This window comes from Helianthus annuus, chromosome 12, assembly GCF_002127325.2.
Source record: "Helianthus annuus cultivar XRQ/B chromosome 12, HanXRQr2.0-SUNRISE, whole genome shotgun sequence".
NCBI classification, from domain to species: Eukaryota; Viridiplantae; Streptophyta; class Magnoliopsida; order Asterales; family Asteraceae; genus Helianthus; species Helianthus annuus.
In genome coordinates, this window is record NC_035444.2 from 60,849,453 (window position 1) to 60,873,415 (window position 23,963).

Here is a 23,963-nt window from a genome sequence, read left to right on the forward strand (position 1 = left end):
TGATCTTGAAGGCCCCACATCTGTAAAAGTGAGGGCATGTTTCGGTTTTTGTGGAATGCATGGTCAAGACTTAAAAATGTGTAAGTTTTTGTCTTCTGACCATCGCTTACGGACCGCAAGGCTCATGGTTTACGGTCCGTAAGCAGGGCGCTTAAGGTTCTGGTCCGCATGGGTCCTTACGGACCGTAAGGCCCGAAGCTTACGGTCCGTAAGACCGTCGCTGGCAGTAACTTCAGGACAGCTGCCTGTCCAAAGCATGTAACCGACTTAAAACGTAAAATTTGAATTCCATGGGCTTCCTAGGCTGTTTTTAGACCCTTAGGGACAATTGTAATGATCTTATATCAACACTAGACTTGCTTGGCTTGATCCAAGAGTCTTGGGTTCCCTATATAAAGAACTTGACCTTGAACATTTGAGCTTTGCTCACTTGGGAAGTTTGGCTAGGCACTTCTGGAAATCCTCTGGTCATCAAGGCAATTTCTTAAGCTCTCTAATCCATCTTAGGACTCTTGTAAGTGTCCTTAACCCTCTTTAATCCTTTCTAGCTTAGTTAATTAAGCGAAAGTCAAACCGTCGTAATTAAGGTTTGACTTCGTGATTAAGCATAATGTACCTTGTCTAATCACGAATTAAAAGTACCTTTAGGAAGGTAATTAAGTGGGTAACAAACCTTTAAAAGGGTATTTCCAGATTCTCACTCTAAGCATGTTAATTGTCGAGTCAAAGCTAATTAGAAAAAGTCAACAGAATGCTTATCTTTGAATTAACGCATAATTAGCAATGTAGGTTGTATGTAATCTGTTTGAAATGTATATAACTTGGTAATAAGTGTAAGAACATGTTTCAACATGTTCAACTCGACAATTTTCTGTTTAGACCCGGTTCGGAACCGAAAGTCGCATAGTTTGACTTTCGCTTTGACTTTCAGTTCTGACCCGTTTAGGGCAAGTTTGAATCTGCCTTAGAGCTTCTTTTGAACCTATTAACATGTTAGTATATCCCCTGTGATTATACAATGTGGTTCATTAGATATCTAGTTCGTATGCATGTTTCCGCTAAAAGCCCATATGTTGACCATTATGCCCGAATGTCCAGGAATCATAATTTTTGAAAATATAAAAGGGTAGACACCTTAGTTACTGAAATATAAAGTTGTCCCCAAAATTTGACATCAATTTGAGGTCTAGATTAAGAGTTATGCTCATTAGCGTGATTAGAGGCTTTCTTAGTAAATTATTAGCATAATTAACGCATAGCCTATCTAAACCCGAATTTTATGCCAAAACTTTATACCCACTGTTATAAAATAATATTTTGGGAATTTTAAAGATTTTTATTTATTTTTAGGCTGAACATAACTAGAGGTTCTAAGCTTCTTTCGGCTTATGCCGGTTTTACCCTTTTCGGTCATAAAATGAGTTTTACATAACCTTTTGACCCGAAACCTTTTTCTACTGATCCGTTATATTAAATATCATATTTTGAGCCTTCTGGAAATACAAAAATACCAGCTTTTCTTTTAAAACCCGGAAATGGCTCCAAATCGCCTTTTTAGGCATTTTCACGACATAGTATATGTCAAAATAAGATTTTATATAAAAGGCTTAAAACCTACTGATATATTTTATAAAAATATACATTATAACAGTAGCCTAAAGTTGGAAACTCAGATTTCCCATTTTACCCTTTTTAGCCTATGTAAAATTACTAAAATGCCCTTATGAGGCGTAATTGGCATATAAGAACATTTGGGGCGTATTTGGGCATACCTTTCTGATATTACAACATATTTGGTGCATATAATCTCAGGAAACTTGCATATGACTTATATGGTTACTCGTTGCGCACTTTCGCGTTCGGATCGGCTTATGTGACTAGTTCACACATATTAGCCAAAGCGGGTCAAACCATATCATCTAAGTCTCAAAATTCAGAATGTATTTAGTTTACCCATATTATACGAGTATCCAAACTTGTAGGGTCTAAATCACATTCCTCCCCAGTTTTCGCATTCCTCGCGATTAAACCATAATTAACTCTTTGGAACTAACCGGTCTAAGCTTAGGCTATGTTAAAAGACCCGTTAGGATTCTAATAGGTTATTATAACCTTCGTTCCAGAATAGGAGCCCGGTAAAAGACACGTGCATTTTTGAAATTGTGGTTATACTTGCTCAGGTAAATACTTTTAACTTATTTTCCCTATACGGGCTTGGGGGTACGGTATGTAATATACCGCTTGGTCGGGCGGTTGGTTCCATCTCATTAGAAGATGGGAATTACCAATGGGACCCGTTTGAAATTCTGGTGTTGTTTGTTTCTTGTACCTTTGGGAGCTTAATGACCATGTCCCGGATATCCTTGGCATCATTTTTGGCCACGACCTCGACAGTCGGGTGTAGGCGTACACCCGGTTTTATGTCTATTATTTTAAGGTATTAACGTTGGCTTCCCGCCGCGGACTTATACCATGTGGTGTGTCATTTAACCTTAAACCCGACACGACTCGGGCGACTGAACGGTCAACAAACATGTAAATCTTTTACAAGTTTAACTCTGCTTAATTATTCCCAAGTTATAAAATGTTTTGTGCCTTGTGCATTTAAAACCAATTTTTTTTTAAAACATTTTCAAAATGAGTCAGTTAAATTGTATTTACCAGTGCAAACTGACGTATTTTTCCCCAAAAAGATTAAGTGCAGGTGCTATACGGAATAGGCTGGTTTCTCCTTAGCATCGTAGAGTCTCGCAAGCTTTTGGGATGCATAATCTGTTGAACAATTTCTTTCTTTTTACTTCGATCCGCCTGTGGATCTATTTTGACTGGTTGTGATACTTGATATTACAATTAATAGTTGAAATAAATCTATTTTCATTTGCTTCCGCTGTGCATTATAATTTGTGTTGTTTGACATATGATGATATCAACTACGTCACGAATCCCCCACCGGGCCCACCGGTGACACGTGGAAATTAGGGGTGTGACACCTCCAGAGTAGTCCGAGTTCACGAGTTGAGGACATTCCAATAGTAACAGAAAAAGCTTCTTTAGTTAGCGAGGCATTAAGAAGAATAATTTCATGTTGTTCATCTTTAGCCCAAGTGGCATAATAAGAGTTTTGAACTTGCTTATCATTGCTTGTAATTAGTAGGGAAGGTGGAGAAAGAGAACCTTCCACATGGGGAAGCAATTGCTTATAGGTAAGGATGGGAAGCATTTGTGTTCTCCAGTATATGTAGTTGGAAGAGGAAAGTTTTATGGCAATCATTGGTGCCAAACTTGTCATAAGGGTATTGGTTGATGAAGATGATGTAGCCATGAGAGGAGATCAGCGATGAGAAGAGGATGATCAGAAACGAGATGAAAGGCAGAGGTGGTAGAGAAGAAAGCAAAGCAGAAGGGTTAAGAGGAATAAGATCGGCTGGGAATAGATAGGGTCTTTAGGAAACTCAATTACTTATGGTAAAAGTTGATACCATGTTTGTATTTGAAAATGTTTTCTATTGATAAATAGATTATAATACATAATACAATATGTAGACACTAAATTTACATCACTAAATTCATATATATGTATTAATCCATAACATGTATGAGCAATAGTGTCTATTTTGTCTTTTATGGTTTTGTTCTTATTATTATTATTATTTTTTTTTTGTAAACTTTAATGTTTTCATTATAAAACTTTAGATTTTTTAACTTTTCCACAAAAGTTAAAATGAGTTAAGTTTTTTTATTAGTTTTTCTTTAGGGTTTTTCTCGGATATGATCGTCGTCCAGTGGCTACTTAGTACAGTGTTTAGTGGTCACATTTGATCCATCAGGTTTTTTTACCCCCTCGATTTTCTAATATGTGTCATATAAATTCTACTTCGTCTATATGTCACATTACGTGAGTCACTTAGTGTTAGAATTCTTATTTTTATATTATGTTGATCGTCGTTCGATTGCTACTTATCGTTGTTTTACACCGCCTCTCTGCAATGATTTTACACCACATCCCGCAACGCGGGGGGCTATTGACTATTGACTAGTTTACATTAAGAAACCTAGAGATTTATACAAATACACATAAGTACTATCACGATATTTTATCTAACATGCATCAACAATCATCCTCATAAGCTAGGTTATATATGTAACAGCCCTGTAAATGCGACCTCTATAAACATGTAATAAGGATTTTGTTTGGCGACGTTAGTGTAGTCAAGAGAAAAAACAATGAGACATGATCAACATTTTTGGTTAATGCCGTTTTGGCTTTCAGTTCAATGACTTCATTGCTAGGGTTAGTTTTCATGACTATAAAATGGATGGTCGTAGATTGACATGTTTTAAAGCATTACGCAAAAATGAGTGACAGATCATTTTCTAGTTACTCCAAATTACTTAATGTTTGGAATTGGAATGGAGTGACAATATCTACATTAGGTTGTAAAATATCTAATCATAGTCTAGTTCTCCTAAAGACATGCTTTGCCAAACCTTTGCTCGAAACCATTTAACCATTTAAGGAGGACGTATAGACCTTTACAAACGGACAGTCCATCATTGAAGGTAGTAACCATCAGTTATCAATAGATGAAGGCAGTAATTGTTGGTGAAAAACCTTTTCACTATGTACAAGTTTAGTTTAACGAAATTCTCATGGGCCACTTCAAAGAACATCGGCATTGCCCCAAATTTGATAGTAACCAATTTTGCTATTTGTGCTCTTAACTATTCCAAACTACTGGATGATGTGTTCAACATGGTGGAAATCCAACAAGTTGTTTGGGGTGTTATGATTTGAAATTCCCTAGGTAAATTGTGTTTGATCCACTTAAGACATGCAAGTTGGTTCTTTTTTATTTTAATATTCATATTCTTTTTTTTAAGTGAATTATTATTATTATTATTAATATTAAATATTATTAATATATGATAAATTAATATTATTAATATATGATAAAATTAAAAGGGAATGAACAGTAATCATTCTTTATTATGTGATTTTTTATTATACCTTATATTCATTTATTAGACTATGGGGTATGAGGCGAGGGTTAGGGCGTGGGTTGGGTACAAATACCCAAGTCACCACCCCGGGTAGGCTTGGGTTTCAGTGTGGCCTCTTGGGCGGGAGTTTCAGTCCTGGCGTTGGGCATGACTAGCGGTCCTCCGTGGCTGGCTCTCATTGGCTGGGTTGGCTAGGCCATAGCGGCTAGATTTAAATTTTAAAAAATAACCGTTTGGCTTGTAATCATTCTTTATTATGTGATTTTTTATTTTATCTTATATTCATTTATTAGACTATGGGGTATGGGGCGAAGGTTGGGGCGTGGGTTGGGTACAAATACCCAAGTCACCACCCCGGGTGGGCTTGGGTTTCGGTGTGGCCTCTTGGGCGGGAGTTTTAGTCCGGGTGTTGCACATGACTAGCGGCCCTCTGTGGCCGGCTCTCATTGGCTGGGTTGGCTAGGCCATAACGGCTAGGTTTAAATTTTAAAAAATAACCGTTTGGCCAAGCCAAACGGTTCACCTAAGCCAAACGGTTCACCCAAGTCACTATAAAACCCCCCAACCCCACCGCATGTCCACATCGCTACTCCAAACCTTCACTCCACCTACCCGAACCCGCTACCCACACTTGATACCGGCACAACGCGATGAAGGGCCGCTAACCCAGTGAGACCCGTTACTGGCCGGAAGCTTTCACTAGCTACCGGCACAACGTGGGGAACAACCGGCACAATTTAAACGCGTGCCAACACAAGTGGCACGAGCTACGACCGAAGCTCGACCGTTTTAAAACCTACTACGATAGCGTCCCGTGCGGTGATATAAGTCACGAAGACTGGGTGGCGGTGGCCAACATCCAGTTCCGGGGCAAGGAGCGGAAACCGTTTGACAAGCTCGCCCGTTTCGAAATCTACCTAACGCTTTAGGCTTTTTTTTTTTTATTTTGTAATCCTTTTTTTTGTAGATATTTGTAATTTTTAGAAACTTTTAATAATAATTTTAGGCTTTTTTTTTTAATTCTGTGTGTATTTTTTAATTTTAGGTTTTTTTAAATTTTTATAAAACTGGCCAACCCACGCGGGCTAGCCACGCCCCGCCATACCGACCCAACACGTCACTTACCAGCAGGGGGCTCGAAGTCCACGTGTCAACTCATGCTCCAAACCCCCGCCCCACCATACCTCATGGTCGAAAACACCAATGCCTTTCGCGCAACGCGCGTAATTTAAAATCACTAGTTTTTTCATAATTTGTGTCATTGATCCAAGACCTTCTAACCCATGAGCCAAACAATTCATTAGGCATTTCATGATTATGGATTGTTAAGCTAGGTGTTTGACATGAAGACGTTGCAGTTTATGAGATTCGATTAAACTTTAGTTAGACGTACTTTGTACTTGTCGTTTGATCATCCTTTGAATTTAAGTAAATTTATGTAGTTAATTACATAAGAAGATACATTTTAAAATTAAAGAGTGTGAGTAGTCTCAATTATTATCGACCATGAATCATATTTTTATTATTAAAATCTAGTTTATCGTTTAAATACTCATACTTTAGCCGGTGAGTGTAGGGGGTCTAGTACCATTACCACGTCTCTAGCCATCTTGTTTCATTGCTTTTGTGGGACCGCATGGGGTGGGGTGGTGTTCTCGTGCGGTGTTGGGTCACAACCTTGCTACCACTCCAGCCATCCCGCTTTTGACCCTTGAGTCTACACCCATCGGACTTATGAAGTTTGTGATTTAAAGAAGTGATACTATTTCTAAGAAATTTGATTTTCCCCCTTATTTTGTATAATGTGTGTAAGACTATATATCATCTTACATATTAAATGTATATGTCTTGCACAACTATACATTCTCTTACTATTTACAAAGTTGTACATATTTTTGTAGCTCTGAATGAAACAAAAGCGGCTAATTAAAATGAAATCTGCCATCAACCTTCATCATATTGTACACATCTAAAAAGGAGTTGCTCACTTGCTCTAAGCCTCTAAAAGCTTCCAAACTTTTTATCTTTTTAATTTCAAATGTAAAAGTTGTCCGATTCAATAGAAAGGAAGTTCCAACTATCAACATTCCCCATATCTAGGAAGTAGTGCTATTCCAATGCCCCTTTCAATTCTTTTTCCAAACAAATTCCTTCATAATAATATATACCATTGGCATGGCTATTTATAGTCATCAATATTAAATTTCTTTATAAAAATATCAAGGACAAACGCACGTTTCAAAAATCTAGAATCAAGCACATTGTCAATAAAACTCATCCATATATATATGCATCACATACAATATATTAATATCCCTGTACATCCTTCCATATATATATTAATATCTCTATACATCCTTCCATGATATACTCAAATATTTCTGACAAATATTGCAAAAAAGGGTGTTTTATATAGTTCAAACAATCAACACTAACATACAAGTGTTTTATAGTTCAAACAAACATTTTTTGTATTTAATTTGCTACCAAGGTACAAACAACAGATTCACTTGAAATTATTGTTTAGTTAAATTGGGCGAAGCATGCTCTTAAACACCGGTATGTTACTCTACAGGATTCTTAATTTTTTATTTAAAAAAAAAACAATTAAAAGATTCATAACATAAAAAACATCCTTCATGAAATAACAAGCAACATATAAACTGGTAATTCAATTGTTCAAATTTCAATATCCACAAAAGAGTAACTTACAAAACCCATAATCAAACATGCAAACAACTACTTAAATATTATCTCATAATCCATTCATTTTCTTCAACAAACCCTAAAACCATAACATCTCTTCAACCCTTCAAGCATTTTGAACTCTAGCTGCAAACAAACTCCCAACAAAATCAGGATAATAACCAACATCAGAAAACATACTTTCTTGACCCTGAAATCTCACCGGACCCACCGAGCTATGCCCATAAAACGGCAAACCACCACCTACATTGACACTCTGGTCAAAGTCAAACTGACCCCGTTGACCATTTCCAGTTGAAGTTGACAAGAAACCAAAAGGGTTTGTATCATTTGGTTCTGGTAACATATTATGTTTAGGCTCCGGTGTTATTTGCTTCTCCGGTTTAGGGTAAAACCCGGTTAACACTTCATCAAGTAAACCGGAATGCTCCGGTTCAGATGGGAAAAACTCTTTGTACTCATCGGTTTGATTGATAACCGGTAGGGTACAACTCGACAAAGCAGTGTTGGAGTTCAAGACAACATTATTGTTATTATTATTATTATCATCAAACATAAGTGAGTTAAGAGAAGAACCGTTACGCTGCATGGTCGGTACAGTGAAGTTATCATAGGGTGAACACATCAACGGTTGAGATTGCATTTTGTTGAAGGTTAAAGGGTAGATGAGATTAATATTATGATCAGTTTCTAACGGTGGGTACACAAAGTTTGTTCTAGCTTTGGTTCCTCTCAAGGCACGTGCGGCACAATCATAGGCACATGCGGCTTCTTCAGCCGTGTCGAATGTACCGAGCCACCGTCGTTCTTTCGACTGTGGATCGCGTATCTCGGCTGCGTACCGGCCCCACGGACGGCGGCGGACGCCACGGTACCGAATGGGACCAGTGGTGGTACCATTGTTGTTGTCTTTGTTGAGTCTTTTGTTGTTTTTGTTGGTTGTAGTGGTGGTGGTGGTGGTGGTTCTTTTGTGGACGGTGGTGGTTGGTGGTGGTTGAAAGAAATCGGAATATTCCGGTGAGGGTGTGAAGCCGGAGAGTCTTCTCATGGCTTCTTCCATTTGAGGGTGATGTGGTTTGGGAGTATGTGGTTTGGAATACTGTGAGGGTGGTATTTATAGGGAGGGTAGATGGCGTGGTGTGCATTAGTGGTTTGTACGTTGTGTATTTAATACATTAAGTAAATTAGGGTTGAATTTGCATGCACGAGGGGTGATCATGATGTATTTGGTATAGTATCTTTGCAAGTTATGAATTTTGTTTTTTTCTCCCTTGGTGTTACTATTTGTTTTATTAATGTCGTAGAAGAGGGTGTCCATAAAGTTAATAAATAAATTTGTTATTATATTATTTCTACTCAAAAGGGTGATCGGGGCATTTCATAACTAGGATTATGCGAGTAAGGTACCTGCACGGTAACATCACTACCACCCCAAAGGGTAGGCCATGCTGGTTTTGTTGGGTTTCAAGCTTCAATTACATACAAACACACAAAGATAAACTCACTAATAGAGATTTGTTTTTACTGCTTATAACCCCACTTCTATTCATTGCAATCTTTATATTAGAGTAAATTTCTGTTTTCGTCCCTGAGGTTTGTCAATTTTAACTAGTTTAGTCCAAAAATCTAATTTATAACAAATCCAGCCCTGAACTTTGCATTTCTTAACGCTTTTCATCCCTAAGGGTTGCTTTTCATTTAATTCTTAGGGATGAAAAGCGTTAAGAAATGCAAACCTTAGGGATGGAAAACGTTAAGAAATGCAAACCTTAGGGATGGTTTTGTTATAAACTAGATTTTTTGACTAAACTAGTTAAAATGGACAAACCTCAGGGACGAAAACAGAAATTTACTCCTTTACATTATATAAGAAGAAACAACTAACAAACCACTACTTACGTATGCCTAAAGAACCGGAAACAATCCCATGACTTGACCCACTAACATGTTACTTGACTTAATCAAAACATAATAAAAACATGTGACTAAATAACAACTTTTCTATTGATCTGTTTCCTATTACGTAGCTCCATTTTCGGTACCCAAAAACCCAGATTAAAACCCGCTTTGAATCGTCAAGATTAACCAACATCCACCCCCTTAATCTTGACCTGTTTCTCCTTTCATTCTCGCCCTCTTGCTAGATCGGTTCACAAAGATCCGATTCGACTCTTGCACTTGTTTCCGTTACATGCTATCTAGAATCTTTCATCTTGCTTCTTGCTACGAACCGCACTTTCTGTCTTGCATTTAGATTCACACAGAATATTGCTTCTTGCTTGCCTCTTACGAACCATGTTACTCAAGTGTACATTGCCTTCTCCCGGTTTTCGGTTCTAACATATTATGTGTTTACTCACACCTGCCAAAAACAAAGAAACAAAATAGCACAAACAATATTTCCCTTGTTTTTTTTTTTCTCGTATAGTTCTTCACAGCCAAAAAGTTCCTTTGACTTTACAACCACAAAAAAAACCAAACATCCTCACATTCCATATCTTCTATGTCAGCGCCTCTTTTTCTTGCTTTTTTTTTCGAAAAAAAACATACAACACTGTCACACCCCCAATTTCCACGTGTCACCGGTGGGCCCGGTGGAGGGTATGGTGACGTAGTTGGCATCATCATAGACAAACAACACAATATAATAATGCACAGCGGAAGCATAAATAGATTCATTTCAACTTTAAATAAAATGTAATATTAAATATCACGAGTAGTTGAAACGGATCCACAGACGGATCAAATAAAATAAGATAATTGTTCAACAGTTGTATTGTCGTCCGAGCTTGCGAGACTATTGTGGACGCTCTAGGAGACAGCCAGCCTAGTACGTGTAGTACCTGCACTTAACCTTTTGGGAAAATACGTCAGTTTACACTGGTAAATACAAATTAACTGACTCATTTTGAAAATGATTGAAAATTGATTTAAATGCACATGGCATAAAATATTTTTATAACTTGGGATAATTATGCAATATAAACTTGTAATGGATTTACATGTTACTCCGCGTTCAGTAGCCCGATCCGTAAACCGGGTTAAAGATTAATAGACATACCACAATATAGAGTTATACACTGACGGGTGTACGCCTACACCCCGTGCTCAGGTCGTGGCCATCTCGTAAGATGATGCCAAGGATATCCGGGACATGGTCATTAACCCCCCAAAGGCTTCAAGTAATAAAACACATTCAAAACAAGGTCATCTCAATGAATTCAACCACTATACGATTAAATGATTCGATGCCGGACCAAGCGGTATTTTATATACCTTACCCCAAGCCCGTATAGGGAAAATAAGTTAAAAGTATTTACCTTAGTAAGTATGAATCACAATTGGCAAGTGAAGGTAGCTTTTACTGGGCCTCCTATTCTGGAACAAAGGTTTATAATAACCTATTAGATTCCTAACGGGTCTTTTATTTAAGCCTAAGCTTGACCGGTTAGTTTTAAGGACGATACGGTTCAAGCGCACGATTAAGCGAAGACCGGATAGAATGTGATTTAGACCCGACAAGTTTGAATACTTGTATAATATGGGTATACTAAATACATTCTGAATTTTGAGACAAAAATGATAACGTTTGACCCGTTTCGGTCAATTTATGCAAACTAGTTACATAAACCGAACCGAGCGCTAAAAGAGCGTTACGGGTAGCCAAAAGAGTCATATGCAAGTTCCCTGAGATAATATGCTTTAAATATGATATAATATCAGCAAGTTATGTTCCATTATGCCCCGAATGAATTTAAACTCAATTTATGCCTTATAAGGGCATTTTGGTCATTTAAAAGATTATAAAAGGGTTAAATTGGAAATCTGAGTTACAGGTCTAATTTATACAGTAAATATACTTAATTGACATATTATAACAGTAGGGTATGACCCATATACAAAACTTATCATTTAAAATCAAACTATGCACCTTAGGGGTATTTTGGTAACTTCACAAGGGCTAAAAATGTCAAAACTGGAAATCTGAGTTCAAAAACTTATACTTACTGTTATTTTATAAAAATATGTTAAATACATCAGTAGGTATAATCCTTATATGTTTAATATGGGTATAACGCATACTATGCGTTAAAAACGCTTAGAAAGGCGATTTAGAGCCGTTTCCGGGTTTTCAAAAGAAAGCTGAGATTTTTATATTTCCAGAATGCTTAAAATAATTTATTTAACAAATAAAATCAGTAGAAAAAGGTTTGGGGTCAAAAGGATGCATAAAACTCATTTTATGGCTTAAAAGGTCAAAACCGGTATTAACCGAATCAACTTAGAGACCTATGATACGATCAGCCAAAAATTAAATAAAAATCTTCAAAAATCCCAAAATATTATATAACATCAGTGGGTAAAAAGTTTTATATCAAAAAGTGGCCTTAAATTGGTTATATGCTAAATGCGCCGTTTATTTAACATAAAGCTATAGTTTTACGATATTGGACATAACTCGAAATCTGGACCTCCAACTGATATCAAATTTTCGGTGCAAGTTTATAAATCAGTAATAAAGGTTTCTACTCTTTCATTTTTCCAAAAATCACGTTTTATAACAAAAAGGGCAAAATAGTCAACTTTAAGCATAAATCGGAAACATGCATATGAATCGGTTAAGCATGGAATCAAGTTGTAAAATTCCAGAGGGTTAATCATAAATATAAATGGTTCAAAATAAGCTCTAATGCAGATCTCAAACATGCATGCACGGATCCGAATCGAGAGTCAAAGAAAAAGTCGTTTTATAAGACTTTCGGTTCCGATCCGAGTTTATACTAAAGATTGTCGAGTTGATTATGATAAAACATATTCTTACATTCATTATAAAGTTATTTTTGATGATCAAACTGATTGCATGTCATCTACATTACCATTTATGCTATATTTTGTAAAAACAAGTTCTGTTGACTTTTTAAGAACAACTTTGACTCGACAAATAACATACTTAGAGTGGAAATCAGAGAATACCCTTTTGAGGGTTTGTTTCCCACATAAATACCAACTTGTAGGTACTTTCAATTTGAGAAATGACTGAGCCATTTTCGTTTAAATCGAAAAGTCAAACTATAACTATGACGGATTGACTTTCGGCTAATAATCAAAGCTAGAACGAATTAGAGAAGGTTATGAATGCTTACAAGAGTCCTAATGAAGCTTAGTTATCACTATGAAGGTGCCTTGTCGTCCAGAAAGCTCCAGAAGTTGCCTTGTGAATTCTTGAAAGTTGTATGTGTTCTTGGTTACTACTCAAGACCTCAAAAAGTGAAGAATTGATCTGATTTTAATGTGTTTCAGATGTCATGAGAGAGCCACAGGTGTCCTAGCATGCATGTCCTTCGATTGGTGAGTTTTGGAGGTGGTGCAAGCTGTAAACAACTCAAAAATCGGACCCAAATAGCTCCATTCACATTTTCTGTCGCTGGCAGTGGGTCGCGGCCCGCTTAAGGATGCCCAGGCGGGCCGCCTGGGACTTGCAGATCCACAAAAGTTTGCTAAAAGTTGCAGTTTGGTCCCTGTTCTTCGTATACGATGTTTTTGCCGTTTATCTTGACTCGTAAACCCTCAAACTTGGTTTTTAGGAACCTTGGGACATTTACCAACATGGTAAAGTCCTCGGTTAACTTTGCGCTCACCCGAAAAGTCATGAAATTCGACGTTGACGCTTTTAACCCCTCAAGTACGGTTTTGGCCATAACTTTCTCATACGATAACGAAACTTCATGAAATTTTTACCACATATTCTAGTGAGTATATTCTAGCATTACAAAGCTTCGGGGCTGCCAAAAGATCACTCAGAGGTATAAATTCAACATGTTGACACTTTTAGTCCCTGTAGTTTGTAATTCCTCACTTTCGTGCATTTTCCGCTTCGTATGATCCATGATCTATCCGTTTAGGGTTATAAACACCACGTAGGGTTATTATGGAGTCTATTTATCCATTGTTGACACTTTGGACCCTTACGTTCCATAGTTTTCACTGTTTGTCAACTTTAGTCCCTCTAAAGTATGTTTTCGCATATGCAAAGCCTATGACACGTGTCAATGCATTATTGGACGTAAATTTTCGAGGTGTTACAAACACCCACACACAGTAGGTTACAATCGGGTTTCACACATCTTTCCCTACTTGAATCGCTGAACCACACATGTCTTTCTCGACTCCAATCACTAAACCACACAGGTTCTGTTCGCTACATGTCTGCACACATTGTTCGGCTGAACCATAGAATCACACAGATTTCGTTCTTGATTAGACTCACAAAGAATCACCACCATGAATCACTCAGATTCTTCTCCCTTTTTTCACACAGAAATTGTTCACGTAGAACACCTCTCAGTCGATTCACCCAGAACCGTTGCACTACTCACAAAGATTTCTTCCTGATCACACAGATCACCACTCCTGCCGGTTCACCCAGAACCCTTTCTGGCTCGATTTCGTTTCCTCTCCGATCACACAGATCTCACTTTCACATAGAACATCTTGATCACATAGATCATCTTCTTTGTTTTTCTCGTCTTCTACCGGCTCACTAAGAACCGAGTGGTTTACTCAGAACTCTTCTTCATACGGCTCACAAAGAACCCTTATTCGATCACTAAGATTGTCTTGTTCGATGACTTCGCCCAGCTCACTCAGAACCGTATCAGTTCACTAAGAACTTCTCCTCTTCTTCTTTCTGTCCATGGTAATCACCGCCAAAAAACCCGCTGCTCTCTTGCGAACTACTTATTCTTTTCTTCTCGTTGTTGCTAACTTCTCACCCCACAGTTTAGAGAGACTGCTCCCCTCTCCTCAGACAGACGACTCTCAAACCCACGGTACGAGCCCTAGGCTCTGATACCAATTGTTGGGTTTCAAGCTTCAATTACACACAAACACACAAAGATAAACTCACTAATAGAGATTTGTTTTTACTGCTTAAAAACCCCACTTCTATTCATTGCAATCTTTACATTATATAAGAAGAAAGAACTAACAAACCACTACTTACGTATGCCTAAAGAATCGAAAACAATCCCATGACTTGACCCACTAACATGTTACTTGACTTAATCAAAACATAATAAAAACATGTGACTAAATAACAACTTTTCTATTGATCTGTTTCCTATTACGTAGCTCCATTTTCGGTACCCGAAAATCCAGATTAAAACCCGCTTTGAACCGTCAAGATTAACCAACAGGTTTCAGTCACATGTTTATCTACCCGTGCTAGAAAGTGTAAAGGTTTGCAGTTTGAGGTGTTTAAGGTTGTGTGATTAATTGGTAGGTGGAGTAAAACATTGGAGTCCATGGTTCTAGAGTACTTGTGTTTAGGTCACGCCAATGTTTTGTGGTTCTAGGTATCTTGGGTGTAGAATTGACATGACAATGCGGGATTGCTCGGGGCTAAGGTAGTATCCTTTAGTCAGAGGCGTCTCTGAGAATTCACGTACCCTGTCCGAGCTCGAAAAAATGTGCCCTTCCGTAATGTTTATTATTATTTAAAAAAAAATCAAATTAGTATTGGACTCAATAAACCTAATGTCAAATGGGCTAAATTCTAAATCATAAAAAGGATTTGTAAATGGACCTATATTTTGGAATCGTTATGTGTTTACTATTTAAAAATAAATAAATAACATATATATATATATCGGATTTTTTAAAAAATTAGCGTGCCCCTCGAAATCACGGGCCTTGTGCGGAGGTCCTCTCCACACACCATCATAGCCGCCACTGCCTTTAGTGTCCCTTCCTCCCTAAGGGTGAGCTGGGCCTAGTCGGCAACCCATTTTGGTAAGGGAAATCGTGAAATAGTCACCAAAGAATGAAGTGTAGATTGTGTTTGTTTGCATGGAAAACAATGCAAGGGGCTAGGTACCTACGGGTACACTAGCGTCGGTTTCAGCAGGTAGTCGATTTGACACCGGGTTTTGGTGTTTTTTCGATGAGCACCCGGCCTTCCCATCTTAAGTTAAGAGTATGATAAGTTGGATTTCACTTTGAAAAATTAGAAGTATTTCTTAATCCTAACATATTTAGTCATTGGCTATTATATCACACAAATAAGGTGACTATGATCAATCATATGCCAGTCTCTCGTCAGTATGTTCGAGTAAAAACACCTTTCTCATATTTCATGACTTGCAAATATCCAGCCTCTTATACCAACTAAATGTACGTTTGCCCAAAAAGCTCACATATATTTTTTTGTTTTACTAGTGAAAACTTCTCAGCATAACATTCATAGATTGTTCCTATTCGAGCACACTTAAATGTACAACTTCGTTATTTCAATAAACATTATTGATACTTGAGGCAAGACATTTCTTATAATATATACATCTCTTATAAGAACAGTTTGCCTAATATGGCACCATTTCATATATGAACATCTAAATTATTAGGGTGGAAGGGGTGCTTTCCACGTGGGGAGTGGTAAACTCTCTATCTAGCCAATCATCTCATTTCATGTCAACTCTCATTTTCACTCCTCAAATTATTAGGCCGGAGGGTATGGAGGCGCCACCAGGGCCACCTCACCCTCTATAGCGCCACACGACGTCATACCTCCACACCCTGCGATTCAAGAAGGGGGCGCCATTGTTGTGGCTTCAACATGGTAGCGCCAATTTGAAGGGTTAAATGAGGGGAACTATAGCTTGAAGGGCTTTATCCCACACCCTTCAAGTTAAGGGGAGAGGCCTTAAAGCCCCTGTGTGACGTGGCGTTGACGTGACGTTAATAAAGCCCCTCCTACACCCTCCAGCCTTTAGGGTGGAAGGGTGTTCCCCACATGGGAGTGGTAAACTCTCTATCTAGCCACTCATCTCATGTCATGTCAACTCCTATTTTCACTCCTCATTTTATACTCAAACATTAGGTTGCTCGGTACGGGGGTCGTCCCCAGCCCGTTCAGGCCCGTCGCCGCCGGCAACACCATTCCCCCCCCCCCCGGCTGCATCGTCCCCAGCGTCGCCCTTAAGACGTTTGCGACGTTCGCTACATGACAAAACCCCCACCTCCTTCACACACATATACATACAACTAATATATATATATATATATATATATTAGGCCTATCCCCATTTCCTTAGTTTCATCCCCTTTGTCCCATCTCTACACCCATCCTATGTGGCGCTTACGTGGCGGGTCATCCTCCATACCGTCTAGCCTTATGGGTGCTCTATTTTAGTTGGAAGGAGTGGTTTAAATATCCGATGATATGTTGTAACTTTGCCCTTTGCCCGTTTGGGTCAGAGGTGTTGTTCTTGTTTGGCATTTTGCCGGTTTAGGTCGGAGCTGCGTTTTTAATAAAGTTTTATTTAAAAAAAAACATTACGGGTGCTCCACCAAAACATTTTTTTTAAAAAGGATAAATGTTTGATTGGTGAAATAGAGTAGACCCCACCATTAATCATATCTCTCTCCTCTTACTCCACTCGGTGACTACTCACTGACAAATGCATTTCACCACACATCGATGGGAGCCGGCGGCGTTGTGCCCGCTCGATAAACCCCATCCCCGCCTCATGTCACCGAACCGACCCTGTACACTATTATATTTTAACCAATTTGAAAAATTGAGATTATCGAAAGATGTTGTAGTTAGAACATTTACATTCGAGCCTCTATTCTATATTACATAGAGAAAATAATAGATGAAACAACAAAAACACCATCATATTGGAATCTCTATAATAGATAAAAGTTTAGAGAAATTAAAGTACACCTCTATATTTAGAGGTTATATTCAACTCTCTATATTGTTATTCTGAGTGTGTAGGAAAGATAAAAATTAATAAAATAAGTTTTTATGAATAAAAAATAGATAAACATAGAGAGTTGAGTTGAATGGGAGATTTCTTTATTTTTAGAGTTTTAACATTTTTATTGTTTGACAAATAGTCTTTTTAGGCATTTTAGATAGGTTTGACATTTTTAATCGTTTGGTTTTTTTTTTTATTATCTCGGTATATATTCACATGGTTGGGTCAATTGTGGTTGCAATAAAATCCCAATATAATGTATACGTGGTTTTAATTAGATGTCTAGAATCGTGGGGTGGGGTAATAAATGATATTAATAATTAGGGTTTTCTTTTTCAATGAAGTAAACTAAATGATGTTAACACCTACGCCTAGTACGTTGTAGGGGAAATATTTACGTTTTTTTTTTTTTGGGTTTCTTTAGTGTTATTTATTCTAGTTTTGAACTCAAAACTCTATATAAAATATCAAAGGTTCATCAAGAAGCTAAAAAAAAAACCCAAGAAATTTGGGAGCAATTATATGATCATATCATGTAAATTAAAATTACACCACCGTTTCTAATTGAGACCATCAAATTTAGATCTACATCTAGAGTGCTCCTTCATAAAATCCACCATTCGATGAATTGGGATCACCTGCTTATTAAACTTCAACTCGTTTCTAGCATTTTAGAATTACCCAGATAGTCATTTGAAAAAATTGCATTGATGAGCTTCTTCTAATCGTTTGATCCCACCATGTTGTTTATGCCGTTGACCCAATATATAGTTTAGAATTACTTTTTTTTAGAATTACTATGTGTTGTAAATTCTTTTCTACTTTTATCCACTTCAACTATATATAAAAAAACACATCTTTAAAGAATGATTTACTTGAAAATTGAACTGGACTCGTTAGTCTGATTAGTTAAATCAGAAGTTGTTGGTGACATCAGTTTAGTTATGAGCTAATAAACTTGACCCCAAAATATTTTAACGGTTTGAGTGTATTAGAAAAAATTTATTGAAAAACCAAGTTGTATTTAAATAAAACACTTTTATATCACAAGATTAAAAAGAAATACTTTATTTATTTTACAAGAACAACAGTTTTATGTGTTAATATTGTTTTTTTAGGGTTTTCTCCGAAAACTTCGGAGGCGACCACGGCGATCTAGGTTTTCTAGCGAGAATGGTGGGCAGGGATAGGTACAAGGTTAATCGGTGGTACGACATTCCAGAGAAGAATCGTAGGGGAAACAGCAGCGGACAACAGAAGGTTAGGACGACGGGTTCAATCACGAAGGTTTTCTTTTCGAATATTCCAGAGCGTTGTTCTTCGGCTGATCTGGTGGGGGTTTTAAAAGGCTTCGGGGAGATAGCGGGTTCCTACATAGCCAGAAAATATGATAGGCTGGGGAAAAGATTCGGGTTCGTGTCGTTCAAGAATGTAAAAGATCCTCTTTCGTTGGAACATGATCTTAGAGATGTTTGGATTGGAAGTTATAAGTTGTTCATCGTTCTGGCTCGGTTTGTTGATGGGGAGAAAGTATCCAGGAAGGAGGAGAAGCAATGGCAACAAGTGAAAGGTAAAGAAGTCCAGATAGATAAGATTGTCGAGAATATGGAGCCTCAAAAGAAGTCTGATCATATTGGAACCAGTGGAGGAGGAGCTAGATCGTTTAAAGACACCCTTATTAATAAGGAGGTGGAGCATGTGGTGGCAGAGGTCTACGTGGATGAGAAGGTACTAGCTTTTCAGGAATGGTTCGATAGAAGTCTTATCGGTAGGGTGAAGGATTTTGGTTCCTTGACTTCCCTGAGGAAGATGATTAGTGGGCTGACAGATTGTTCTTTTACCATCAAGTAAGTGGGAGGTTTCAGGGTGGTTTTGGTTTTTGATAATAGTAGGGAAAAGGATGAGTTTCTGGAAAAGAAAGAGGGGTGGTCTTCTTGTTTCGACAGTCTGGAGACTTGGAGGGGACAAGTTTGTGAGTATGAAAAGATTGCTTGGTTAAAACTATACGGTATACCGTTCAGATTATTGACTAATCAGGTTTGCAACGATATTGGTTCGCAATTTGGAGTAGTGGTTCAGTCGGGTTCTTTTGACCAGGAAGATGGAGATTTGTCATATGTATTGGTGGGTGTTCTTGTTAAAACGCCGGATCGGATTAATCAAAAAATCAATCTTATTTGGAAGGAGGACAAGTTTTCTCTAATTGTTGAGGAAGAGTCGAGCGACTGGATACCAGATTGTCTGGTTGATTTAGAGGAGGAGATAAATGTTGTTGATTCGCAGGAGGTTCCGCAGGCCGATGGTAATGTGGAAGGTGAACGGAGCGTGGGAGAAGACGAGATTATTATGGAAGGTGACGATTTTTCGGAAGGTGGTCAACAGTCTACGGTGAATAAGGTTTTAAATGATAATGAGAGTGATATTCATGGCAATATTCAAGGGATTTTCAGTAATCATTTGAAAAAAGGATCTAATGTGGCAACTTCAAAAAAAAGAGTCAAGAAATCTAGGAAACACCATGGGTCAGGAAAATCCAAGTCGCCAGTGGGTTTGGAGCGGCCCAAAAAGAGGTTTAGGGAAGGTAGTGACCCGTTCGATATAGACCGCTTTTTTTAATGTTAATTCAAGCCCAACCCAGAATGAAGTGTGTGAAGGTAGAGAAGGTAGTCCAGTGGATTTTTTGACTCCTGATCTTAATAAACAAAGTTTTGTTGAGGAAGATGGGACGAGGGACGGTTTGGGTGGTTTAGAGAATATGGATAATATGGTAAAGGACCCTCCAATGAATGCTGAGTTTCGAGAAGAGGTGGATAATACCTTGAACTTTGCCTCGGCTTTGGGAGTGGTGAATATAAATGAGTTTGAAGGTAATACTGTTAAGGCTATTAACGATGAAGGCTTTCAATCGGTGTACAAATGAATGTACTTTCTATAAATCTACGTGGGTTGGGGTGTGACGAGAAGAAAGATTGGGTTCGTAATTTGAGAACTTCTAACGATATCGGTTTTGTAATGATTCAAGAGACACAATTATCGTCAATGGACGGGGTGGATATAGGGAGATTTTGGGGTAATGGTGAGTTTCTTTGCGAATGGGTTGATGCTACAGGTCGTTCCGGTGGATTGCTTTCTATTTGGGATTCGAAGCGGTTCATATTTTCATCGGTGGAGAAGAATAGATATTTTTTGAGCATTAGCGGTAAACTAAGAGATAATGGTAAGGTTATTACAATTGTTAATGTGTATTCTCCTCAACGTTTGATTGAAAAAAGAACCTTGTGGGCGGACTTGGATCGATGTATTATACAAGATGAGAACTATTGGATTGTTGGGGGAGATTTTAATTGTGTTCGCGACCGTAACGAAAGGCGTAATTCCAAGTCTGTGCCGTCTACGTCGAATGAATTTAATGAATGGATTGATAGGGTGGGTTTACATGAATATTCTTTGAAGGGTAGGCGTTTCACTTATGTTTCTGGTAATAAATGTAGTCGTATTGATCAGATATTTGTTTCATGGAACTTTTTGAATGATTGGGTTAATGCGGAATACCAAGCTTTGGCACGGGAGAAGTCGGATCACAATCCTATTTTGTTGAAAGTGGTGTATCGAAATTATGGAGCGAAACCGTTTCGCTTTTTTAATTCCTGGTTACAAAGGGAGGACTTTGATGAACTTGTGAATAGCTCGTTGATGTCTTTTTCTAGGGAGGGCCGTTATGATTTGGTTATGTTGAATAAGTTTCGCTTGTTGCGGAAAGCAATTGTTAAATGGCGAGATTCAAAAACCGAGAAAGAAAAGGAGGAAGAGGAAAATGTAAGGCAAGATATCATTGAGTTGGACGGTATTATTGAGGATCGGGAGTTAACTGCCGCAGAGCAATGGGTCTATGTTGAAGCTAAAAAGAAGCTAAAAGAATTAGAAGATTTTTGTGCTAAAGATCTTTGTCAAAAAGCCCGGGTTCGGTGGGCTAGTGACGGGGATGAAAACACACGATTCTTACATGGGGTGGTCAACAATCGAAGGGTCGCGAACTCTATTCCAGGTTTGATGGTTAACGGTGAGTGGGTGTTTAAACCGCAAGAAGTTAAAAAAGAAGTGTATCGGTTTTTTAGACATAAATTTGTTGAAGAGTTGAAGTCTAGGCCTTGTGTGGAGTGTTATGGCCTTCGTACAGTTAGTGACAAAGATGCAGCGGACCTTGTGAAACCACTTTTGGAGAAGGAGATTAAAGAGGCCGAGATTTGATTGTGGGGGTGACAAAGCGTCGGGACCGGATGGGTTCAACATTAGGTTCATGAAGAAGTTTTGGCATTTATTTTCCTCCGATTTTTTGAATATTTTTCATGAGTTTTATGACAAAGGGACCATTAGTCGGGGTGTCGGTTCGTCTTTTATCACGTTGGTGCCTAAAGTTAAAGACCCGGTGAATCTAGGTGATTATAGACCTATCAATCTTATTGGGATGATGAGTAAGGTAATTTCAAAAGTCTTAGTTAATCGGTTGAAGAAAGTCATGGGGAATGTGACGCATGAAACTCAATCCGCCTTTTTAACCGGAAGGTATATTCTTGATGGCCCGCTTATAATTAGTGAGATTATTTCGTGGAGTAGAAAGATGGGGAAAGAATTATTCATGTTTAAAATAGACTTTGAAAAGGCTTACGACAACGTGAATTGGGATTTTTTGTTATTGGTTATGCGACAAATGAAGTTCCCAGAGATTTGGTGTAGGTGGATTCATGGTATTTTGTCCTCCGCTCGATCGTCGATTCTAGTTAATGGTTCACCTACGTTCGAGTTTGCTTGTGAGAAAGGAATTCGGCAAGGGGACCCGTTATCACCATTTTTATTTATTTTTGCCATGGAGGCATTCTCGGGTATGGTTCGTAAGGCGTGTGATAGTGGTTCTTTTGATGGCGTAAGGCTTCCTAATGATGGCCCTATAATATCTCACCTTCTCTATGCGGATGACGCGATGGTTATGGGTGAGTGGTCTCTTTTTAATTTTAAAGCATTAAGAAGATTGTTACGGGTGTTCCATCTTTGTTCGGGGCTCCGAATAAATATTAATAAATCCATTTTGTTTGGAGTGGGGAAACCTTTGGAGGAGGTAGCTAATATGGAGAGTGGTTTGGGTTGTCGGGCGGGGGATACTCCGTTCAAGTATTTGGGGATTCAAGTTGGAGCTAATATGAGTAGAATTGCTAACTGGGACCCGGTCATAGAGGTTTTCAAAAATCAGTTATCGGCATGGAAGGCGAAAGTTTTATCGATTGGGGGTAGAGTGGTTCTTATAAAGTCGGTGCTAGAAAGCTTACCGGTGTACTATTTTTCATTATATAAGGCTCCGGTGACGGTTGTTAACAAGCTTGAGGTGCTTATTAAACGCTTTCTTTGGGGAGGTACCGATGAGGTCCATAAAGTTCATTGGGTGGCATGGGGTAAAGTTACGAAGTCGAAACAAAAAGGTGGGTTGGGGTTTAACAAGTTGGAGGAAAATAATAATGCGCTTTTGTTGAAATGGCTTTGGAGATACCGGGTAGAAAGGGGCGCTTTATGGAGAAAGGTAGTTGATTCCATGCATGGTGCGGTTAGAAGATGGGAAATATTTCCATGCAATAAAAGTATTTCGGGTACGTGGAATAAAATTGTCACTTTTGGTTATCGGTTGAAGAATAATGGAATGCAATTTGTAAATACGGTTCGTGGTTTGGTGGGTAATGATAAGGAGATAAAATTTTGGCTTGACCCGTGGCTATCCTCGGAACCACTAAAGAACCAATATCCGGCTTTGTTTCGGATTGAGGAAAATAAGAGATACACTGTTGCCGAAAGGATTACTACTATTGATGAGATATGGCCGATTAACTGGGCTTGGAAAAGATATTCGACAATGGACGTGGAGGTGCAGGAGTTAATTGATTGTCATAGAAGGTTGTTGGACGTTCGGATCATTGACAAGCAAGATGGATGGGTGTGGGATAATGGGAGTAATTCCGAGTTCTCGGCCAAGGAGGCAAGAAAATGGTTGGCTAATGAAGAGGAGACGTCTAGCGATATTGTGTCACACCCATATTTTCCACGTGTCACCGGTGGGCCCGGTGGGGAGTATCGTGACGTAGTTGATATCATCATAGTCAAACAACACAATTTGAATGCACAGCGGAAGCAGAAGATAAAGATAAATATATTACAATACGATCTAAAGTAATATCAAAGTATTACAAACGGAAAGTAAGGGATCCACATGCGGATCGAAAATAAAATGAGACATTGTTCAACAGACTTCAGGCATCTAAGCTTGCGAGACTTCTATTTGATGCTAGGAGAAACCAGCCTATTACGCGTAGTACCTGCACTTAGTCTTTTTGGGAAAATACGTCAGTTTTCACTGGTAAATACAATTTAACTGACTCATTTTGAAAATGGTTTAAAAATTTATTTGAGTGCAAACGGCACAAAACTTTTTATTACTTGGGATAATTATTT

At 38.3% G+C, this 23,963-nt stretch overlaps 2 protein-coding genes across 2 annotated transcripts; one reads left to right on the plus strand and one right to left on the minus strand.

The window, feature by feature from the left end:
- Positions 1–7,672: 7,672 nt before the first annotated feature.
- On the minus strand, positions 7,673–8,778 carry LOC110896749 (ethylene-responsive transcription factor ESR2). The gene has a single exon (XM_022143893.2). The coding sequence runs from the start codon at positions 8,765–8,767 to the stop codon at positions 7,814–7,816; it is 954 nt and encodes a 317-aa protein (XP_021999585.1). The 5' UTR covers positions 8,768–8,778; the 3' UTR covers positions 7,673–7,813.
- An 11,609-nt stretch (positions 8,779–20,387) lies between these two features.
- Positions 20,388–21,719, plus strand: LOC110892964. Its single transcript, XM_022140093.1, has one exon. The coding sequence runs from the start codon at positions 20,388–20,390 to the stop codon at positions 21,717–21,719; it is 1,332 nt and encodes a 443-aa protein (XP_021995785.1).
- Positions 21,720–23,963: the final 2,244 nt, after the last annotated feature.

Bases quoted from the DNA above. Each gene is read 5' to 3' on its own strand.
- LOC110896749 (XM_022143893.2), bottom strand. From the start codon at position 8,767: ATGGAAGAAGCCATGAGAAGACTCTCCGGCTTCACACCCTCACCGGAA.
- LOC110892964 (XM_022140093.1), top strand. From the start codon at position 20,388: ATGAATGTACTTTCTATAAATCTACGTGGGTTGGGGTGTGACGAGAAG.